At 37.3% G+C, this 23,141-nt stretch overlaps 1 protein-coding gene across 19 annotated transcripts in view; it reads right to left on the bottom strand.

The window, feature by feature from the left end:
• The window catches only part of Hacl1 (2-hydroxyacyl-CoA lyase 1), a 61,211-nt gene that overhangs the window by 16,229 nt on the left and 21,841 nt on the right, over positions 1 to 23,141 (bottom strand). For all 19 annotated transcript variants that reach the window (XM_087182465.1, XM_087182470.1, XM_087182464.1 and 16 more), the window contains 7 exons: positions 22,379 to 22,484; positions 20,723 to 20,806; positions 19,453 to 19,554; positions 18,304 to 18,458; positions 17,725 to 17,883; positions 7,891 to 7,998; positions 545 to 731 (listed from right to left, as the gene is read on the bottom strand). In XM_087182465.1, the coding sequence (XP_087038591.1) occupies positions 545 to 731; positions 7,891 to 7,998; positions 17,725 to 17,883; positions 18,304 to 18,458; positions 19,453 to 19,554; positions 20,723 to 20,806; positions 22,379 to 22,484 (901 nt within the window). The remainder of the gene's footprint in view (positions 1 to 544; positions 732 to 7,890; positions 7,999 to 17,724; positions 17,884 to 18,303; positions 18,459 to 19,452; positions 19,555 to 20,722; positions 20,807 to 22,378; positions 22,485 to 23,141) is intronic.

Here is a 23,141-nt window from a genome sequence, read left to right as displayed (position 1 = left end):
CAGTTGACCTGTTACAGTCTCATCTCCCACTGTGCTCCCTACATTCTGTCTTCCAGCCACTCCAGCCTCTTTCAGTTCCTCAGACTTGGCTGGCTTCCTCTTGCTACAGAGCCGTTGCACATCTCCTGCTCTCCTCTTTGCCAAGTTGCTCCCATTCATCCTTCAGATCTCAGTTTAACCATCACTTCCTCTGAGAGGCCTTCCCTGCAAGCCCAATATAACTTGGACTCCTTTGCTGTATGTTTGCTTATAAACGGGTCCCCTTCCTTACAAGCAGTTATCTTACTCTGTTATGCAGCTCAGTTGGGAGGTTACTATACTGTCCCTCCCCCTACTGAACTCTAAGCTCCATGGAGGTGAGGACTGAGCCTGGTTTTGCTCTGCAGTCTAACCCTAATACAGTATATCTAACACTATCTCAGCAAATATTCATTGAACAAGCAAATGAAATTGCCAAACTCAGAAATGATTTAGAAAGAACTCTGTGGTCACAAGGGTTTTCCTTTCTAGAGGAAGATGAGGAATGCTCAGTAACTGCATTTACCTGGGCCTTTCGTGTGCTTTGTGGCTCAATCATGATATTGATAAGAGAAGGTTTAGTTGTGTCTTCCAAGGTCTGCTTCAGGGATTTTTGGAGTTCTTCTGGTGTTTGTACAAAATATCCTTTGCCTCCAAATGCAGTCATGACCTGCTCATAATGTGAGTTTGGCAGGAGACACATTGGAGGGGCCCTGAAAAAGAAGGTTCTAAGTCAATGCAATTTAAATTTTAAAACTTTTAGAAAAAAGTCATTCTCTGAAATAATTTGTGAAAAAATTTATGAGCTAGATAATAGTAACTGGTACTGTGCATGGCCTTGAAATATCTCTCCATTTATTCAGGCCACAGAAGAATTGAACTAGGAATGAATATTTGACCGGAGCTGAGCCAGTAAGATCTTCTTGCCTCAGGCAGCTTAACGTCACCACACTCTTCTGCCATGATGTTTCTGCCTTGGAGCTAGCTGACCATGGACTGAATCCCATGAAACTCTTTCCTAGGCTCAGCTGTGTACACTGGAGAAGTAGAGTGTTGAAGGTCTGTGAGAATAGCACATTTCATATAAAAAGAAGTCATAAGTAAAAGTGCCCGCTGCAGACAGGCAGGTCTGCGCACACCCTACTGTCACGAGCTGTGCAGAACACGCCGAATCAGCCCGTGGCCCGGCAACAATCCACTGGACACCCCCCCACACACACCGCGCTCCTCTGTACAGCCACCTGGTTCCACAATACAAAGAAGCAGAGGACACCGGAACACCAGATCATGTTACTGAGTCCCGCTGCTCCCGACCCAGAGGTAGGGGTTTCTGAGCCACCGTCCCACTGTTCCTGGTCCAGAGGAAGGGGCTTCCCGGCCACCATCCCTCCTGCTGCTGCTCCCAGCCCAGAGGAAAGGGCTTTTGGGCCACTATCCCTACCGCTGCTCCTGGCCCACCTCTCCCAGCTCAGAGGAGGTAATCCATGCAGGCCCCAACAGGCCCCACCTCCTGTCAAAATGAGAAAACACGTAAACAAGTTTCAAAACCAGACTTCCAGATCACCTACAGCAACCCCAAAGGGAAATGAGATGGAACACTCTGATACTCAACCTGGACCCACTGAACTGGCAACAAAAGGGGATCTGGAAAAAACGAAATCAGAAATAATTTCTCAGATAACAGGAGAAATTGTGCTCCTAGTGCAAGACATGATTAATAAATCTAGAGAGGAGCTGAGGAACATGATGGAATCTCAACACAGGAAACAAATGGAATCCATAAAACAGATGCAAACAGATTTCCAGGAGATAAAAAACTCCACTGAAAGTCTACACAGCAGAACAAGCCAATGTGAGGACAGAATTTCAGATGTAGAAGATAAGATTGCAATTAGTGACCAGGAAAAGAAAAACTGCTTCAAAATTATAAGGGAACCTGAGAAATCAATCCAGCAGCTGCTAGATGATGCAAAGAAGAATAACATAAGACTGATTGGAGTCAATGAAGAAACAGGAGAGAGTGCAGATGACATAAAAAAAACTCTTAACAGAAATAATGGCAGAAAACTTCCCAAGCAGGGGAAAAGAGCTTGACATACAGATAAGTGAGGCACATAGAACTCCAAATAGCCTTGATCAAAAAATATCTACACATAGGCATATAATTGTTAAGATTCCAGAAACACAACAGAAGAACAAAGTTCTACAAGCAATTAAAGAAAAGAAACAAATCACATACAAAGGAAAGCCTATCAGAATCACAGCAGACTTCTCAACACAAACCATCAAGGCAAGAAGAGCTTGGAGTGACATATTCCAAGCCCTAAAAGAAAACAGCCTCCAACCCAGATGGATGTACCCTGCAAAACTATCTTTCAAAATGGATGGAGAAATAAGATACTTTCATGACAAAGAGCACCTTAGGAACTTCATGAATACCAAACCAGCACTCCAAAGAATTTTACACAATAGCCTAGGAACAGACATTGAGGATCACAACCCCAGGAAGCAAAGCAGAATGAACCCATCTGGCATGACAAGAAATTAAATGTAAAGGGGGAGAACCCAACAAAAAGAAAAAGTCATGGCAATGACAAGTCAATATGTTTCAGTTATAACCATCAACGTTAATGGTCTCAATTCACCAATCAAAAGAAATAGACTGGCAGAATGGGTCGAGAAGCAAAATCCAACAATATGCTGCATACAAGAAACACACTTAATTCAAAAGGAAACTCATAGACTGAAAGTTAAAGGGTGGAAAACAATACTCCATGTGACAGGAACCTGAAAAAAAGCAGGAGTATCTATCCTCTTTGCAGATCAAGTAGATTTCAAACCAACACTGATTAAGAGAGACGAAGAAGTACACTACATTCTTGTAAAGGGAACAATCCAAGAGGAAGAGATGACAATCATAAATATCTATGCACCAAACACTAGTGCACCCAACTATATAAAACAAATACTAATGGACATGAAAAGTCATATATGCACTAATATAATTGTAATGGGGGACCTCAACACCCTACTGTCACAAATATAGATCAACTAGACAAAAAATAAGTAATGAAACACTAGAACTCAATCGAACTCTTGAACAAATGAACTTAACAGATATTTACAGAGTCTTCCATCCCACAAAATCAGAATACACATTCTTCTCAGCTGTAGTCATTCTCCAAAATAGACCACATACTCACACAAAGAACATGTTTAAGTAAGTGCAAAGGAATTGAAGTTATCCCCTGTATATTATCAGACCATAGTGCGATGAAATTGGAGATCCATAGCAAAAGAAACTCAAAAAATTTCATAAACACGTGGAAATTGAACAACACACTTCTGAATAACCAATGGGTCACAGAGGAAATTAAAGAAGAAATCAGACAGTTCCTTCAATTAAATGACAATGACAATACAACATATCGGAATCTATGGGACACAATGAAAGCAGTCTTATGAGGGAAATTCGTAGCAGTGAATACCCATATTAGGAAAACAGAATGAGCCCAATTAAACAACCTGATACTGAACCTCAAGCTTCTAGAAAAAGAAGAGCAGGACAACCCCAGAGCTCATACAAGGGAGGAAATTATAAAGATCAGAGGAGATATCAATGCAATGGAGACTAAGAGAACAATACAAAAAAATCAATGAAGCCAAGAGTTGGTTCTTCGAAAGAATCAACAAAATTGACAAACCCTTAGCCAACCTTATCAGAAAACGGAAAGAAAAGGCCCAAATCCATGCAATTAACAATGAAAATGGTGAAATGACAACAGACCCAGCAGAAATCCAGAGGATCATCAATACCTACTTCCAGAACCTATACGCCAATAAGATGGACAACACAGAAGAAATGGACAGATTCCTAGATACATATGAATTACCAAAGTTGAACGAAGAAGACTTAAAAATTCTGAACAACCCAATATCAACCAATGAAACTGAAAACGTAATTAAAAACTTATCAACTAAGAAAAGCCCGGGCCCTGATGGCTTCACTGCTGAATTCTACAAGACATTTAGAGAGGAACTGCTGCCACTACTGTTTAAACTCTTCAATGAAATTGAAAGAGAAGCAATCCTCCCAAATTCATTCCTGGAAGCAAGCATCACCTTGATCCCCAAAGCAGTGAAAGACCCAACCGAAAAGGAGAACTATAGACCAATCTCACTAATGAACATAGATGCAAAAATCCTTAAAAAGATAATGGCAAACAGAATGCAGAAGATCATCAAGAAGATCATACACCCTGATCAAGTGGGATTCATCCCAGGGATGCAGGGATGGTTCAATATATGCAAATCAATCAATGCAATACACTATATCAATAGAGCCAAGGACAAAAACCATATGATTATCTCCACAGATGCAGGAAAAGCATTTGACAAAATCCAACATGCATTTATGATAAAAACCCTACAAAAAATTGGAATAGACGGTCTCTACCTCAAACTGATAAAACCCATCTGTGAAAAACCAACAGCCAATATCTTACTAAATGGTCAAAAACTGAAATCCTTCACACTAAAAGCAGGAACAAGACAAGCATGTCCACTATCACCATTCCCATTCAATATAGTTTTGGAAACATTAGCCATGGCAATTAGACAAGAGAAAGAAATAAAAGGAATAAAGATAGGAAATGAAGAAGTCAAATTTGCAGATGACATGATACTCTAGATAGAAGACCCCAAGAACTCCACCAAAAGTCTTCTAGACTTAATCACCAAACTCAGTCAAGTAGCTGGTTACAAGGTCAACACACAAAAATCAATAGCTTTCCTCTACACCAATGACAGATTCACTGAGAGAGAAATAGGGCAAATAATTTTTTTCACAATAGCATCCAAAAATCTGAAATACCTAGGAATCAACCTAACAAAAGAAATCAAAGACCTCTTCTCTGAAAACTATAGCACTCTGAAAAGAGAGATTGAAGATGATATCAGAAAATGGACAGACATCCCCTGCTCCTGGGTAGGAAGGATTAATATAGTGAAAATGACCATACTTCCAAAACTGCTATATAGATTCAATGCAATTCCAATTGAGATCCCAGCAGCATGCTTCATGGACCTTTAGAAAACAGTCCAAAAATTCATCAAGAAGAGACCCAGAATAGCAAAAGCAATTCTAGGTAACAGAGACATGGCAAGGGGTATCACAATCCCCAACCTGCAACTATATTACAAACCTACTCTGATAAAAACAGCATGGTACTGGCAAAGAAACAGACCTGAGGACCAGTGGAACAGATTAGAAGATGCAGAAACAACACCACACACACTCAGCCATCTCATCTTTGATAAAGGAGCCAAACACCCTCACTGGAGGAAAGATAGCCTCTTTAATAAATGGTGCTGGAAAAATTGGGCTTCAACTTGCCAAAGATTAAAACTAGACCTATATCTCTCACCATGCACTAAACTAAAATCAAAATGGATTAAAGATCTAAATATTAAAATAGAAACTCTGAACCAGTTGGAACAGAGGTTAGGTAGAACTCTTGAAGACATTGGTGTAGGAAAAGATTTTATGAACAAAACCTCAGTTGCCCGTGAACTAGCACAAACAATCAACAAATGGGATCTCTTCTTATTAAAAAGCTTCTGCACAGCAAGAGAAACCACCAGCAGTGTGAACAGACAACCCACAATGTGGGAAAAAAATCTTCACCTGCTCTTCCTCAGACAAAGGTCTACTATCTCGAATCTATAAAGAACTTAAAAAGATCGGACCTCCCAAATTTAAAGACCCAATCCGAAAATGGGCATCTGAAATGAACAGACATTTCTCACACAAAGAAGTAGAAATAGCAAATAAATACATGAAAAAATGTTCAACATCACTGGTCATTTGAGAGATGCAAATGAAAACAACACTGAGATTCCACCTCACTCCAGAAAGAATGGCTGCTATCATGAAATCAACCAATAACAAATGCTGGCGGGGCTGTGGGGAACGAGGAACCCTGCTCCACTGCTGGTGGGAGTGTAGACTGGTGCAACCACTGTGGAAATCAGTATGGAGATACCTCAAAGAACTAGGACTGGAAGTCCCATTTGACCCCGCTATTCCACTGCTGGGGATCTTCCCCAAAGAATTAAAAGAATCATACCACAGCGATATATGTGCACCCATGTTCATAGCAGCAGTTTGTGATAGCTAAAACTTGGAAACAGCCCAAATGACCATCAACTGGAGACTGGATAAAGAAAATGTGGTTTTTTAATAAAATGGAGTACTACTCAGCCATAAAAAATGAGAAATTAGAGACACTTATAGCTAAGTGGATGCACATTGAGGCGATACTCTTAGGTGAAATAAATAGGACACACATGTATAAATATTGAATAGTTTCTCTGGTGTGAGAAACTGAAAGTGTAAATAAGGACTAAAATGTATAATAGGTAATGTGAAATAGGAAGAAAAGGGGCAAAGGGGAAGGAAGTGGGAGGGCTAGGGGAAAGGATAGAAGGGAATGGGATTAATATGAGAAAATGGAAAAATAGGAACAAAATCTTTGTAAATAGGGAGGAATGGAGGGGTTGAAGGGAGGGCTGGGCAAGGGTTATAAATCAGAACCAAGAGAGATTATGTAAAGGTGCAAATTTCCAATGATGAATGCCATTACATTGTATACCTAAAATGTACCAATGATTAGAATGAATAATCAATAATGCAAAATAGGAAGAAAAGGTCCAAAGGGGTAGGAGTAGTGGGAGGGGCAGGGGAAAGGAAAGAAGGGAAAGCAAAAAATGCTGAGAAATGGAAAAAATGGAAATAAAGTCTTTGTAAATAGGGAAGGGTGGAGGGGGTGAAGGGAGGGGTAGGAATGGGGAAAAAATAAGAACCAAGATGCATTATGTAAAGGTACAATTCCCAATGAGAAATGTAATTGTGTTGTATACCTAAAATGTACCGATAAAAGAATTTAACCAAAAAAAAAATTTATGAGCTAAAACAGATATATATATATATATTGGTACCGGGGATCAAACTTGGGACCTTGCACTTTCGAGGCTGGCAACAGAACCACTGAGCTAAATCCCTGGCCTTAAAACATATATTTTCATCCCTAATACTTAAGCTGACATGCCAGTACACTAAATTTTCTCTATATTTTTAATTGTCTATATAGAAATGTCCAGAAACTTTCTTGTAATGATGGAAATGTTTTATATTCAGTATAGCAGCCATGAGCTACCTGTTACTATGAGCACTTAAAGTGTGACTAAACTGAGGACAGAACTTTTAATTTAATTTAATTCAATTGAAACTAAATTTAATTAGCAATAGGTGTCTAGTGGCTACTATACGATTAACTATTATGAATCCAAAAGAAAAAGGAAAGGTTATTGCAAAACAACAATGAAAAAACACATGAAGTGAAGGAAGCATAAACACACACAGCTGCTCCAGTCCACCCTAGCCAGCTTACAAACCCACATTTGTCCTATAGCCCCTATTCAGTTATCTATCATACAGTCTTAATTTGGCTCTGCGATCAGATAACCAAAATTTAGCTAGTTGGTAAAAATAAAGAGCTCTGGATCATAAAAAACATGTAAACATTCATATTCCTTTCTACTAGACTAGGAATAATAGGACTGGGGTCCTTGTGAAATAAGCCCTGTCATTAATAAGGCTTAGACAACATACTCAATGGCTCCCTGATCATAAACTACTTACGAAGCACCTAATCATGGATAGTTGTGCAAAGAGGAACCATAAAGAGGATCATGTCCTTCAAAGGGACTGACAACAGAAACTGAGTAGGCATATTCTAATTCAGCAACTTTAAAAACACATGATTAAAACATATGAGAGAAATTAAACATACATTGTTCTGGGTTACTCACACTGTGACAGGATCTTGAAATTTTACTATTTCTTTCCAAGTATCTGCATCAAAACCTTGGTAAACTCCATTATTGTTCACCACCAAGACTATGATTGGCAAGTTATACCTAAAAGTGAAAGCAAAATATGAAGAAAATTATTCTTCATTCTACAGCAATTTCTTCCTGTAGACTGAAATTTTAACTGAAAAACAAAGTTTTCTGTATGATTTTTTTGAATATAGTCCTGAGGCAGACAACATACTAATGAGTGACTCAGCTGGAAAGGTGGATCAGGACTTGACATTCACAGAGCAAAAAGTTAGTGGAGAAACTCAATAGGCCCCAACTGATTCACTATGCTTCCCTTATATCTGGTAGATGCCAGTATTACAGATCCTTAAAAACTGGATTTTTTTTTCCAGTACTGGGGATCGAACTTATGACCTTGCGCTTGCCAGGCAGGCACAGTGCCACTTAGCTATATCCCTGGCCCTCTAATTGGATTTTTAATCTCACTTTTCTCTCTTCCTCATCTTATTTTTCTTTTTCAAATTTTATTACTTCTAATTTTTGCATTCTTCATCCCTTCATCGTTTATTAATAATACTATCAACTTACATTTATTTTTAGCTAGTTTACTCTATGCAGTTATTGCTTATTTTTTTCCCCTATTGTTAATAGTGGTATACTTGTTGCTTTTAGTAGCACTCTACTGTATGTCAATATTTGGTTGTCTTGGGCCAGGGATTTAGCTCAGTGGCACCGCACCTGCTTTGCAAGTGCAAAGTCCTGAGTTCGATCCCCGATTCCAAAAAAAAATATTTGGTTGTCTTTGTGTCTATATTATTACTGCTGATCTCTTTTCTATTGTTAAGGGAGTATAATTGTTGCTTTTTACAATATGTCAACACCTGGTATGTCTTTGAATCTATATTATTATTGCTGAATTATACTGTTAATGATGACATAGTTGTTGCTTTTTTGTTTGCTTTTTTGAGACAAGGTCTTGCTATGTAGTTCAGGCTGGCCTTAAACTCACTATGAAGCACCAGCTGGCCAGAAACTCACAGTGATCCTCCTACCTCGGTCTCCCACGTGATGGGATTACAAACATGCACCACCATATCTGACAGTTGTTGCTTTTAATATGTTTTCACTGTGTGTCAATATCTGGCAGGTCTTTGTGTTGTTGACTTTACTGTGATTTGTTTTCTCCTCTCTGAGTGATGCTGGGGATTAAGCCCCTAAAAGAAGGCTGGACATGAAGAAGACCCTCAAATAAAAGTGGAAGGGATACTCATCCCAACAAATGCATGAATCTCAATGCAGAAACACAAGAAATATGAAAAAAATAAGGCAATGTGACCCCTTCAAATTTCTATAAATCATTGGTAGCTGAATGCAAAAATGAGGTGGATGAAATGCCAACGAATTCAAAAGACTGATTTAAAAAATGATTAATGACTTCAAAAAATATACAAACAGATAGTTGAAGATAATGCAGAAAATGAAGGAGCAATTCAACAAAGAGAGATTCTGAGGAAGAACCAAACAGAAATTCTGAGCCCAGGCATAGTGGTGCATGTCTGTTATCCCAGCACTCAGGAGGCAGAAGGATTGCTGTGAGTTCAAAGCCATCCTGGGCTACATAGTGAGTTCAGGGCCAGCTTGTACTACAAAGAGACCCTATCTCAAAAGACAAAAAAAAAAAACAAACCCACAAACAAATAAAAAACGCCAAAAAAACAAGAGCAGAAATTCTAGACATGAAAAGCACAGTATGTCAAATTAAAAAACTCAGTGAAAGCCTCACCAACAGATATAGTCAGGCAGAAAACAGAATTCCAGGCTTGAAAATAAGGCTGAAGAACTATCATATGCATATGTTAAGAAAGATCCCCCCCCCACACACCCTGAAATTATGTGCAAAACATCCAAGAACTTTCAGACATCGTAAAGACTAAACTTAATGAATTTTTGTTGTAGAAAAGGGTACCAAGGTTCAGACTAATCTATTTAATGAAATAAATAAGAGAAAACTTTACAAATCTTGGGAAGGATATAGACATCCATGTATAGGATGCATTTAGACACCCAAATGCATGACCAGAAAAGAATCTCTCATATCATGTTATAGTTTGTGTAAGAGCACAGAAGAAAGAATAACTTCAGACTTTTCCATAGAAACCCTAAAGGCTAGGAGGGCAAGCAACAATATGTTTCAAGTCCTAAAAGAAAAGAATTGCAAAGACAGAAATTTTATTCAGGAAAGCTATCCTTCAAAATTGAAGGATAAATAAAGACCTTCCAATATAAGCATAAACCAAAGACTTTCATGACCACTAAGCTAGAACTGCAGAAAATACTCAAAGGGATAATACAACACAGAAAAGGAAGAATAGACAAGCTATTGAGAATTAGGAAAGAATCAAACATTAGAAAAACAACAAAATGACAGGAATTAGTACATATCTTTCAAATAGCTCTGAATCTAAATGATCTTAATTCTCTAATTAAAAGACATAGGCTGGCAGGCTGGATTAAAAAACAAGACTTAATTCTACTACTTGTGAAACACATCCCATTAGCAAAAACATATACAAAGTGAAAGAATGGGAAAAAAATATTCTATGCAGATGGAACCTGAAAGCAAGCAGGAGTAGCTTGACAAAGTAGTATGACAAAGCAGTCTTCAAGACAAAATTAGATAAGTCAAAGACCACTATATATTAGTAAAGGGAACAATCAATCAAGAAGATATAACAAGTGTAAGTATATATGTACCTAATATTGGTATGCCCAACTTCATAAAACAAATATTACTCAACATAAAGGAACATGTAAGTCTCAATACAGTAATAGTGGGTGACTTCAATACTCCACTCTTACCAAGATGCATTATGTAAAGGTACAATTCCCAATGAGAAATGTAATTGTGTTGTATACCTACAATGTACCAATAAAAGAATTTAATACAAAAAAAAATACTCCACTCTTGACAATAGATAAATCATCCAGACAAATATCAGCAAAGAAATATCAGAGTTAAACTACACCATAAATCAAACAGACTTAACAGATATCTACAGAACATTCCATCCAACAACTACAGAATACACATTCATTTCAGCAGCTCATGGAACATTCTTCAAAAATAGATCATATTTTAGGATATAAAGCAATGCTTAACAAATTTTAAAAAACAATTTCTTGCATCTTATCAGATCATGATAGAATGAAACTAGAAATCAACAGCAAGAAAAACTACAGAAATTATACAAACACATGGAGATTAAACAATTCACTTTTGAAAAATCAGTGGGTCATTGAAGAAATCAGGGAAGAAATTTAAACATTCCTGGAATCAAATAGAAATACAACATACCAGAATCTCTGGAATATAGCAAAGGTAATTCTAAGAGGGAAATTTATACTACTGAGCGCCTACATCAAAAAAATCAGAGAAATTCCAAACAACCCAATGATATATCTCAAAGTTCTGGAAAAGCAAGAACAAACCAAAACCAAACCCAACACAAAAGAAGAAATAATAAAGATCAGAGCTGAAATTACTGAGATAGAGACTAAAAGAATAATACACAAGATCAATGAAACAAAAAGTTCTTTGTAAAGATAAACAAGATTGATAAGTCCATAGCCAAACTAACTAAAAGAAAGAGGAGACCCAAATCCATATAATTAAGAGGTAAAAAGGGGGATGTTATAACAGATAGCACTGAAATCCAGAAAATTACTGGGGAGTACTTTGAAAACCTATAAATTGGAGAATCTAGAAGAAATGGATAGATTTTAGACACATATCACCTATCAAAACTCAACCAATGGGGATATAAAAAACCTAAACAGATCAATAAGAAGCAATAAGACTGGAGCAGTAATAAAAGTTTCTCAACAAAGAAAAGCCTAGGGCCAGCTGGTTCACTGTTTAATTTTATCAGACCTTTAAAGAAGAAATAACACCAATGGTCTTCAAACTATTTCATGAAACAGAAAGGAAGAAATGCTTCCAAACTCATTCTATAAGGCCAACATTATCCTGATAGCAAAACAGGACAAGGACACAACAAAAAATACCCTTAATGAACATAGATGGAAAAATCCTTAATAAAATACCTGCAAACAGCTATAGCTTGTATCTAGATGTCCACAAAGTTTCATGCATTCATAGGTAGGGTTTTTAGGAGTGGCTGGATCATGGATATGTGATATTGGATTATAGGTTTGATTAAATGGATTAGTCCACTGATTGGTTTAGCACAGTTCTCAGTGTGGAAGATGGGAAGGCCCACCATGGGTGTGGGTGGCATCAAGGAATAGGCTTATAGCCCAAATGGAATAAAAAGAGAAAGGAAGGCTTGCTCCTACTGTCTCTTCTTGTCACACCATAAACTATTTCTCCTCTGTTAGGCCCCTCTGCCATGCTGCCTTGCCTTGGAACCAGCTGACTACAGACTGAAACCTCTACAAACTGTGAACTAAAACTTTTCCTCCTTTAATTTGTGGGTGTCAGATATTCTGTCCCAGCAATGAGCAAGTAACTAAGACACAAACCAAATTCAACAACATATTAAAAAGATAATAAACCATGATCAAGTTGGCTTCATTCTAGAGATGCAAAGATAATTCACCATATGCAGTAAATGTAATATACTGTACATACAGAATCAAAGATAAAAATCGATGATCGGGCCAGGGATTTAGCTCAGTGGTTCTGCCACCTGCCTCACAAGCACCCGAGTTCGATCCCCGGTACAAAAAAAAAAAAAAAAAAATCGGATGATCATCTCAACTGACTAGGAAAAAAACCTTTGACAAAATTCATCAGCTCTGAAAAGCCCTGAAGAAACTAGGTTTTGAAAGCTCATTCCTAAATATAGTAAAGACCATACACTACATTCTGAAGGGGGGAAAACTGAAAGCATTTCCTCTAAGATCAAGAACAAAGCAAGGATTTCCATTCACCACTTCTTTAAATACAGTTCTTAAAATTCTAGCTGTAGCAATTAGGCAAGAGGAAGCAATGAAAGGAATACAAATAGAAAAGAAGTCAAATTATCTTTGTTCACAAGATGATATGACCCTATACTTAGAAGACCCTAAAGATTTCACCAAATGACTTTTAGAAATGATAAATTCAGCAAAGTAGCAGGATATAAAATCAACATTTAAAAGTCAATGGTTTTGGGCCAGGGATTTAGTTCAGTGGTTCCAGCGCCTGCCTCGCAAGTGCAAGGTCCCGAGTTCAATCCCCGGTACAAAAAAAAAAAAAAAAAAAAAATCAATGGTTTTTCTATAAACCAGTAATGAACTAGCTGAGAAAGAACATAGGAAAACAATGCCATTCACAATAGCTTTAAAAAATACCTAGGGATCAATCTAACCAAGGAGTAAAGATCTCTACAATGAAAATTTCAGAACACTGAAGAAAAAAATGAAAGAAAGACTAGAAGATGGAAAGACCTCTCGTGTTCATGGATTGGCAGAGTCCATATTACCAAAAGCAATCTCCAGATTTAATGCAATTCCCATCAAAATATCAAGGACATTCTTCACAGAACTGGAAAAAGCAATCCTAAAATTCATAGGGAAACACAAAAGACTCAGATTACCAAAGCAATTCTAGTTGACAAGAGCAAGGCTGGAGGCATCACAATACCTGATTCCAAATTATGCTACAAAGCCATAGTAACAGAAAGAGCATGGTACTGGCAGAAAAATAGACATGTGGACCAATCAAACAGAACAGAGGACACAAAAACCCACACAATCACAGGCATCTGATTCTGGACAAAGGAGAAAAAACAGCATCTTTAAGAAATGGTGCTAGCAATACATAATAGCTAAATTTTGGGAGCAGCCTATATGTCCATCAACAGATGAATGGATAAATAAAATGTGGTATTTACACACAATGAAGTACTACTCTACCATAAAGAAAGATAAATTTGAGTCATTTATAGGAAAATGGATGTGCCTTAAGACCATAATGTAAGTTTAATAAATCAGACACATAAGTTTAACTATCACATGGTTTCTCTTATATGAGAAACCCAAATTATAAATAAAAGAACAAAATTAAAGATAGATAATAGGAATTAGGGAGCTAGATCTTTCTCAAACTAGAAATAGATCAAGAAATGGAGGTAGGGAAAGGGGATAAAAAAAGGAATTAAAATGTGATACGTACATGTACCAACTCCACATAAGGAATGTAAACACTATGTAATGCAAATATGTATTAATAAAAAAAGACATGACAGGCTAGCTTAGTCTTCATGAGCCATGAAATTCTATATTAAGAATGAATAAAAGTCACGATGCCAAATTTTAAAAATAGTACCAGAGAAACTTCCACTTGTAGAAGTTTGAAACTAGATCTGTATGTCTTACACTGTTCAAGAATCAATTCTGGGCTGCAGATTTATCTCAATGGTGCTGGGCCTGCCTCAGAAGCTCAAGGTCTTGAGTTCAATCCCTGGTACTGGGGGAAAAAAAATCAACTCTGAATGCATCAAAGACCTAGGTTTAAGGTTTGAAACTTTGAAACTATTAAAAGAAAAACAAAATTCAAAAACATAGAGGAAACAACTGAAACCATAGGCTCAGGGAAAGACCTCCCGAAACTCTTAAAGGTGGGAGCTCCAGGATCCTTTTCTCTTTCTGCCTCACCCTCTGTGGTACTTTTCTTCCATCTTCAGGGTCATTTTGTGGTAGATACAATGACTGCTGCAACTCCAATTACCATGGTACAGAAAGAAGGAGGGAGACACCTGCCAGCTCCACTGGCTTTCTTAAAAGTCTGTCTCAAGTCCTCCATTTAGTATATATACTGCCAAAGCGAGCACACAGGACCTCCACTTAAATTGTTTTGGCCTCTTTAATAAATGGCACTGGGAAAACTTGATGTTCTTATGTAGAGGACTGAAACCAGGACTCTCACCCTGTACAAAAAAAAAAATCAATTCAAAATAGATCAAAGACCTATGTATAAGTCCTGAAACTTTGAAACTATAAAATGAAAACACACGGGAAACTCTTGAAGTCATAGGTATAGGCAAAGACCTCCAATAGCACAGAAGACAATAGCAAGAATCAACAAATGGGACTAAATGAAATCCAAAAATTTCTTCATAGCAAGAAAATGATCAAAGAGTAAAGAGATAATCTACAGAATGGAAGAAAATATCTGTCAGCTACTTTTCTGACAAGAGAATTAATATCTAGGATATATAAAGAATTCAAAAAACTTAACACCAAGAAGTCAAATAGCCTAATCAAAAAATGGGGAAAAGAATTGAACAGATGCTTCTCAAAAGTACAAATGACCAATAAGTATGTAAAAAAAATTCAACATCTTTACCCACTAGGGAAATGCAGATCAAAACTACATTGAGATTCCATCTCCCTCCAGTCAGAACGGCTGCCATCGAGGATACAAAAAAAGAAAAAGTGCTCACAAAGATGCAGGAAAAGAAGGAACCCTTCTACACTGTGGTAGAAATGTAAATTAGTATAGCCACTATGTAAATCAATATGGAGGGTCCTCAGAAACTAAAAATAGAACTACCATTTGATCCAGCTGCACCACTCCTTGGTACATACCTGAAGGAGTTAAAGTCAGCATATCATGTGGACACCTGCATACCCATATTTATCGCAGCACAGTATTCAATAACCAAGATATGAAACTAGCCTCGGTGTCTATTAACAGATGAATGAAGAAAATCTGATATATGGAGAGATTGATATACATATATTGGAGTATCATTTGGCCACAAACAAAATTCTGTCATTTGCAGAAAAAATGGATCTATATATCATCACGTTGAGTAAAAAATGCCAGACTCAGAAAGGCAAATATTGCATGTTCTACTTAATATGTGGAATCTAGAAAAGGTGACAAGAAAGTAGAAGGGAGACTTTTATTAGACAAGAAGAAAGGAAGAAGGAAGAGGGAGAAGATGTGTAAGGGCAGTTAATAGGGGCAGAAATATGATAAAAATACACTGTACATACTGAAGCCCCTCAGTGTGAAACTGCTTGGGGAGGACTGGGGCAAGGGAGGGAAAAGTAAGTTGTGTGCATGTTGAAATCTGCCAAGATGAAATATTTTAATCTGTATAACCACTATGCACTGAAAAATGTGGGAGGAAAAAAGAAACAGTAAAACAACTAAGAATGAAGAAAGGGCAGAAACCAGCAAGGCTGCAAAGCCTCGGCAGGAAAATATTCCAGTTTTTTAGAGGGGAAGAACTGGTTTGGGCTGATCTAGTCTGATTCAGATTTCTACAGCACAACTCAATCAACTCTGGCTCACAAATAACATAAATATGGTTGTGAAGACCCTATTTTTATTATGGAATGTTGCCAGAGTAAGATAAATGATTGTGCACATACCCAAGAGAAATCTACTACCAGTATGAACCCATTTTTATAAGAGGACACCTGCAGATGCCTGTGTGTGTTACATGGTGATGGAATAATGAATTATCTCTCTTTAAAAAAATTCAACAACAGACACATCATGGAGTGGTAGAAAGAATATGTGATTAGGAGGTGGTAGGTTTGGATCTGCTACCATTATTTAGCTTTGACCCTTGGGCAAATCACTGAGCTTTTCTCGGTCCTGGTTTTCACAGATCCAGGTGGTGGTAAGAAAAATACTTTCCCTACTTATACTCCTGGAGGCATGACTTCTAAATGGTTCTGAAGAACCATTTAGAACCATTGTTTGAAAGTATCTTTTATTTACTGAGCTCCTCAAAGGTACCAGCCTGTGCTGAATGCTGTGAGAGCCACACAAGTGAATAACCCACTTGGTCCATGCTCAAACCACAGCACCTGATGTCATCAGTAGAGAGAAAGGGTATCAACAATGTCCTAAACAGCACAGCAAAGATAACAACAAAAAGATGGCTGACTAAACTTTATTAATTACTGAACAAGAATGTGGCTTTTATTTTGTACAGTTGCAAGTTCTGAGGGCAGGTGATAAGGACAAACTAAACTGCATATTGTTAAATAATGGGGTTTTGGTAATTATTTTCTCTCTACGCTAAAAGGGAATCATTACTCTCTAGAAGGCTGACTTTCCCATAATCCATCTTTTTGGTATATATCTCTTGGTTGTCAATGGAGACATTCCAACAGGCAATATTTCCCCTTGATCCTAAAATTTTTATATAGCTCTGAAAACCCCAAAACATGATTCAAAAAAGCACTACAAAGAGCCCTGACCAAAAATAGAGTGGTTTTTACTATGGTTCAAATATAGTTAGGGGAAAAAAATGTCCCTATACTTCTACAGTAGTAGCCACAACTCATGAGTTTCTTCATGAACCTTATAGCTACAAATAAAATCTGAACGGCACACTTTCACTGAGTATCACTTCAAAATTTACCTTGATTCATTTGTTCCTCACTACCACCTTCTAAGGTAGGAACTACCACTCTTCCTGTTTTACATGAAGGGGGCTGAGGATTGGTCAAGTGACTTAAGTATAAGCTCTGGCCTCAGACACAGTAGAACCATACTTAAACGCAGGGCACTTGCCCTAGAGGTCTACCTCCCTGTGGAAGATAAGCTTCTCAGACCAAAACTTTTTTTCCCATTGACCTTAAAATTACTCCCCACAGTTTTCTAGGTTTCTAGTATGCAGTGAGGAGGTCACAAACAGTGTCCTGGAGGAGAAAGACCCTGGGTTATTACACTGAGATCCTCAGGACACAGTACACCGGGCACCTGGCACATGCTGTATGCCTGGTTAACTATTTGTTAGGTAAAAGCACATTTAGGAGAACAAAATGCTCTGATTCGGGGTTCTGTTTTACCTGCAGATGGTTTCCATTTCCATGCCAGAAAACCCGAATGCACTGTCTCCCTCCACACAGATGACCCGCTGCCCGGGGCTTCTATCTTTAGCTACCAGAGCAGCTGCAATAGCAAATCCCAAACCGACTCCCATTGTTCCGAAAGTACCAGCATCAAGCCTGTTGGGGAACAAAGCTAAAATAAAACTCTCTAGGTCATGTCACAGAGGGTAGGGTTGGCACAAATCTTCTAGTCATGTTTACATTACCAGGGTTTGTGGGAAAATAAAGACATGTTAAAACAGTCTCTAAACTTTTTAGACTGTAAAGAACTAATTTGTTAAGGATTAGCTGTATAAGAGGAAAAGGCCACTTATGATTATTTGGAGGGCTGTACACGTGCTTAGAACTCTGACTATACAATGATGCCAAGGACATACCAAGCAAAAAAACTTCACAAAACTTCACATAAGAATACATTTATGAAATATGTCCTTAGACACCAAACATGTAGAGTTATGAAATATTTTCTTAATCTGCATTATTATCATTTCAAATTAAATATATAATTAGTTCTAATTTTTTTCTTGGAAGTCTTACCTGTGACGAGGAAGGTAGTTTTGAAGCATAGTGCGTCCAATGTCCATGGTATTTGCTCCTTCACTTACCAAAAAACAGTCTTTGGGCAATTGTTCTTGAACATGGTAGAACACTGTATAATAATTCATAGGCAGAGATATTTTGGAAGCTAATTCCTGAAACAGAGGGGAACAATGAAAATAACCAATGTCAGTAAGCTACCATCAAGCCTGTTTGGAAATAGCTAGGCAACAACTATAAGTTACAGATTCCCAGATGGCTGTCCAACAGCTACTCTGAGAAACTAGTTGATCATGAACAAACCTGAGGGATATGCTAAGAAAAATATGTCCCACAGTCTCACCTTAGGACATAGAAAACTGCACCCAACTGAACCAAGATACACAGGAATATACAAAATACCAAAAACTCAGAAACAGCCTATCTTACAGTCAAAGAAAAAGCGTGGTTGACTCATAAATCTATTTCAAGATTTTAAACAGAAGGCACCAAACCCTGTAGAAATGACTCATTTTAGTGATAGTAATGAATAGTTCGGTGGTATCAGAAGTTGCTACAATTTCCAGTCTTCGCTATCAAGCAAAGCCACAGTTGAGAAAACCACAAAAGAATCTCCAGCAGTGATACAAAAATTAAATGAAAAAGAAGACCACCTATTGGGTCAAATTTTTACTTTTGATGAAAGAGCTATTTATTATACTCTCATGCCTTGAAGGATCTGTAACTTAAACGCAAAAAACATGCTCCAACATGTCCCAGGATTTAAGGTCTAAAAGACTGCCTAATATTTATGTTCTGTGCCACAAACTAAGGACAAGTTACACCCACCCATCTCTCAGTAACTCATAAGCTGGTAACTCTTCTGATACCCAATTTAAAAAATTTTTTCTGGTATTTTTCAAGGTAAAGTACCATACTATTGTAATATTTGTTGTTCTTAATCATTTAACATGATTAAGCCTTTTTACTACTTTTATTAGATTCCTATCTTATTTATTTTTTAACGAAGTTTTTGAGCTCTGTACCTAAGCTCTTTTCCTGAGCTGTGTAATTTCTATTGCACAATTTTGCACAGCGCAGTGCATTATGACAGAATTAAGTGAGTCATGAACTTCAAGTGTTCTTGAGTTTCAGTGGTTCCCACATTACCTTGGATGCAGCTTCATTGCTCTTCATTTTTTCTCTCAATCTTTTCCACCACTTGCTTTCTGGAGGATACTGCCACGGTATCTTATCAAATTGTTCTAAAAGCTAAAGAAAAAGCATAAGCCTTTTATTTTCTTTTGAAAATAAACTTGATTACATTAAATACAAAAATCTCTTCCTAATAAACTTGACATTGCTCATACTCTTTGCTTTTCCTCTAAGCACCAGTAACAGAGAAGATAAAATGGGTGATCTGGTAAGCTTTTGTTTGGATTAGTGTAGATTTCTGCCAGATGTTGGGATTCCTATAACTGAGACTCAAGTGTTACCTCCTCCACATTTTACAGGCAGGGGTCCTTAAGTCCTCCTCAGTCTTTGACACTAAAGAAGGAAAAACACCCCTCCATGGAACCCTTAGGGGAAGCCTAACAAATAGCTATAGTGTCCTTGACACAAACCCAGTGCTCCAGAGTAAGTACATGTATGACTGAAATCTGCCTCTTAGTTCTGTGTACTTATAATACAAAACATAGAAAAACAAGTGACAGATGTGACTATATTTTATTGCTGGTCACAATTCAATATATAAATTATGTATAAAGAATAAGATGGACAAGTCACTGATTACAGTTTGAAGAGTTAAGAGGTCTTAAAAAATTAACTAGATTTTTCCAGTGTATAAGCCATTTCTTGGCTATAAACGCAATGCCTTTGGAAGTTGTATTATAAATTTTTGATAGCTGGATTCTACTAGTAAATCCCTGTTTCCTTACTGAAGAACTTTAAATTTCCAAGTGCCTTCCACATAATGCTTCATATATGAGCTATGTACAAGAACTTAGATTTACCAAGTTCCAAAGTTATATTTAAGAGCAGTTTTCCAAATTGATCAAGATGCAATATGTGCACGCACTAATGCACCAAGATGATCACAATTATGTATCACAAACATATACTAAAAGTGAGTAGCTTTCCATCATAAACTTTGTTTAAAATAGGTATTACTAGACATTTTCTTTTTTTTTTTTTTTTTAGACAAACATTTTCAAGAACTGATTGTTCCTTAAAGATCAATCCACATCAACTTAAACCCAGGCAAAAATTCTTTCCTGTTTAAGGCCAGGTGTGGTGGTGCACACCTGTGATCTCAGCACTCGGGAGGCTGAGGCAGGAGGAGTACCATGAGTTCGAGGCCAGCCCTGGGCCCCATAATGAGTTCAAGGTCAGTCCTGAACTACATAGTGAGACCCTGTCTCAAAAAAAAAGTTCTTACCTGTTTAGCAACAGCATTTATGTCTCCTAGCAGAGTCACAGCAGGCTTTACATTATTTCCCAATTCTTCTGCACAGATATCAATCTATAAAAGAGAAAACGTTGAAGACCAAGCCAGTTTACTCTTAAAAATCTTTAAAAAGTCAATTAGAAAAAAAAAAAGAAGTCAAGGCTGGGGATTTAGCTCAGTGGTTCCATCACCTGCCTTGCAAGCACAAGGTGCCGAGTTCGATCCCCAGTACCAAAAAAAAAAAAAGTCAATTAGCGTTGAATAAATGAATTGTGTATATATGATGTAATAAAAAAGACTTGACATTCAAGACATTCTTTAATAAAAGTAAAAATCCATACAACTATGAATACTAAAGCTAGTGTAGAGAACCTCATTATCTTCCCTTATTTAAAATTTACTCTATGGAATTTTGGTATTGTACCATACACTCTCAGAAATGCATGTGACCTGATCAATTATAGTTCTGAATCTAACTAATAATAAGGTTCTACTGCTTAAATTTGTAATTTCTATGGAGAATAGGGGTTCTCAAATTTGAGCGTGCATCAGAGCCACCAAGTGGGTTTTTGTTAAACCTACACAGTGGTGATGTCTCACTCAGATTCTGACCTCAACATTTCCAATGGTTCTCAGGTGATGCTGATGCAGGAAGCCCAGAGACCTTACTTTAAGGACCACTGCAAGAGCATGGCATGATTAACTCCCCATGTTCTCAGAAGCTCCATGCATGGCCAAGTGAAAACGGCTTCTGCAAGGAGGGATAATTTACCCATCCTAAGGGGGACACATTTTAGTTGGTAATCAAGAAGAGCAATCAGGAGGTAGCAGCATCTTCCAGGCACAACCCACAATCTTGCTTGTGTTTTTTAGTTCTCAATGGCCCCATGCGGGAAAGGGGCTATCAGAAGCTGACTCCTTAGGAAGCAAATGGTAGACTGGGAGTAGACAGCAATGGCAGCTAAGTCACCAAACCTCAATGGAATGGGGCCAATCTGTATAGGGTAAACAGGGTTGCACGTCACTATGTAGGTAGGCACTTCCCATAGTATGGAAATGGCTTATAAAGAGGGTCATGATGATACAAGTCATCAAAAACAGGTCAGAATATTTTTCAGTTACTCTGTTTTATTTATTTATTTTTTGGTACCGGGGATCGAACTCGGGTCCTTGCGCTTGCACAGCAGGTGGCAAAACCACTGAGCTAAATCCCCAGCCCTCTGTTTTATAACATAGGTGAAGGGAAACTTAAAAGTTTAGAGATTTCCGACTAATGGTGAAAGAAAGTTTTGGCATTAAATGAAAAACTCTGTAACAATGTGAATATTTATTTCTAATCTACTACCCTACTTAAACCTCTTTTCATACACATGAACTGTGAAGAAGAAATGAATTATTTCTTCAAACTATTCAAAACTTAATTTTGAATGGTTTTCTGGTTAGAAGTACAGTGGCACATTATGTCTCTAGGATTGGAAAGTCAACTTAACTTTGTGGTTCCTATAACTGCATTAGACAATTTATAAAACCTACTACTGTAAAAAAGAGAAAAGGTTTTTTACAAAAGCCAAGAAGAAAGCAGAGCCAATATTGGCTAAAAAGGAGAAAAATGAATCACAGGTGTGATTTGAAATCTCTCCTAAGTACCTGGATAAACTTCACATCTGGCTGATATCTTGGAGGCAGTCCAAAATGTAAAATCCAATTTAGTCTGGCACCAAATAAGACAATCACATCAGCAAACTGCAAAGCTCTATTTAAAAAAAAATAACTGATGTAACATAAAAGTATATGTAAAATATTCAAATATTTTACTATTTGAATTGTCCTAAAGTTGATTTTACAAGTAGTTAAGTCTAATTTGGAGCTTATATTATACTTACAAATTTAGCTTCTGGGTAAATTTGGTCTTTCAAAACAAAAAAAATTTATAAAATCATTCTATTTAAATAGTAATCTAAAAGATAAAGTAGAATAAATATTATCATAAATTATATATATACTCTATTCCATTCATTACTTTTTATCAGGCCAGGGATTTAGCTCAGTGGCACTGTGCCTGCCTGGCAAGCTCAAGATCCTGAGTTCAATTCTCAGTACCAAAAAAAAAGTTATTACCTTTCATCATTAGAAAAATTAATGTAAGTCTGGGGCTGGGGATTTAGCTCAGTGGTTTCGCCGCCTGCTGCGCAAGCACAAGGACCCAAGTTTGATCCCCGGTACCAAAGAAAAAGAAAAATTAATGTAAGTCTATTGCAGCTAATCAAAAAAATGTATAATGAAAAGTTAAAACAACCCCAAATACTATCAAATTATAAACGAATATCCTGGCATATTTCCACTTAGTCTTTTTTTTTTTTGGTACCAGGGATCGAACTCAGGTCCTTGCACTTGCCAGGCAGGCAGCAGA

This window comes from Heterocephalus glaber, unplaced genomic scaffold (assembly GCF_053883595.1).
Source record: "Heterocephalus glaber isolate CG9 unplaced genomic scaffold, H.glaber_assembly_v1.0 deba00001472, whole genome shotgun sequence".
Classification (NCBI taxonomy): domain Eukaryota; kingdom Metazoa; phylum Chordata; class Mammalia; order Rodentia; family Bathyergidae; genus Heterocephalus; species Heterocephalus glaber.
This window is presented reverse-complemented; position numbering and strand designations above follow the sequence as displayed.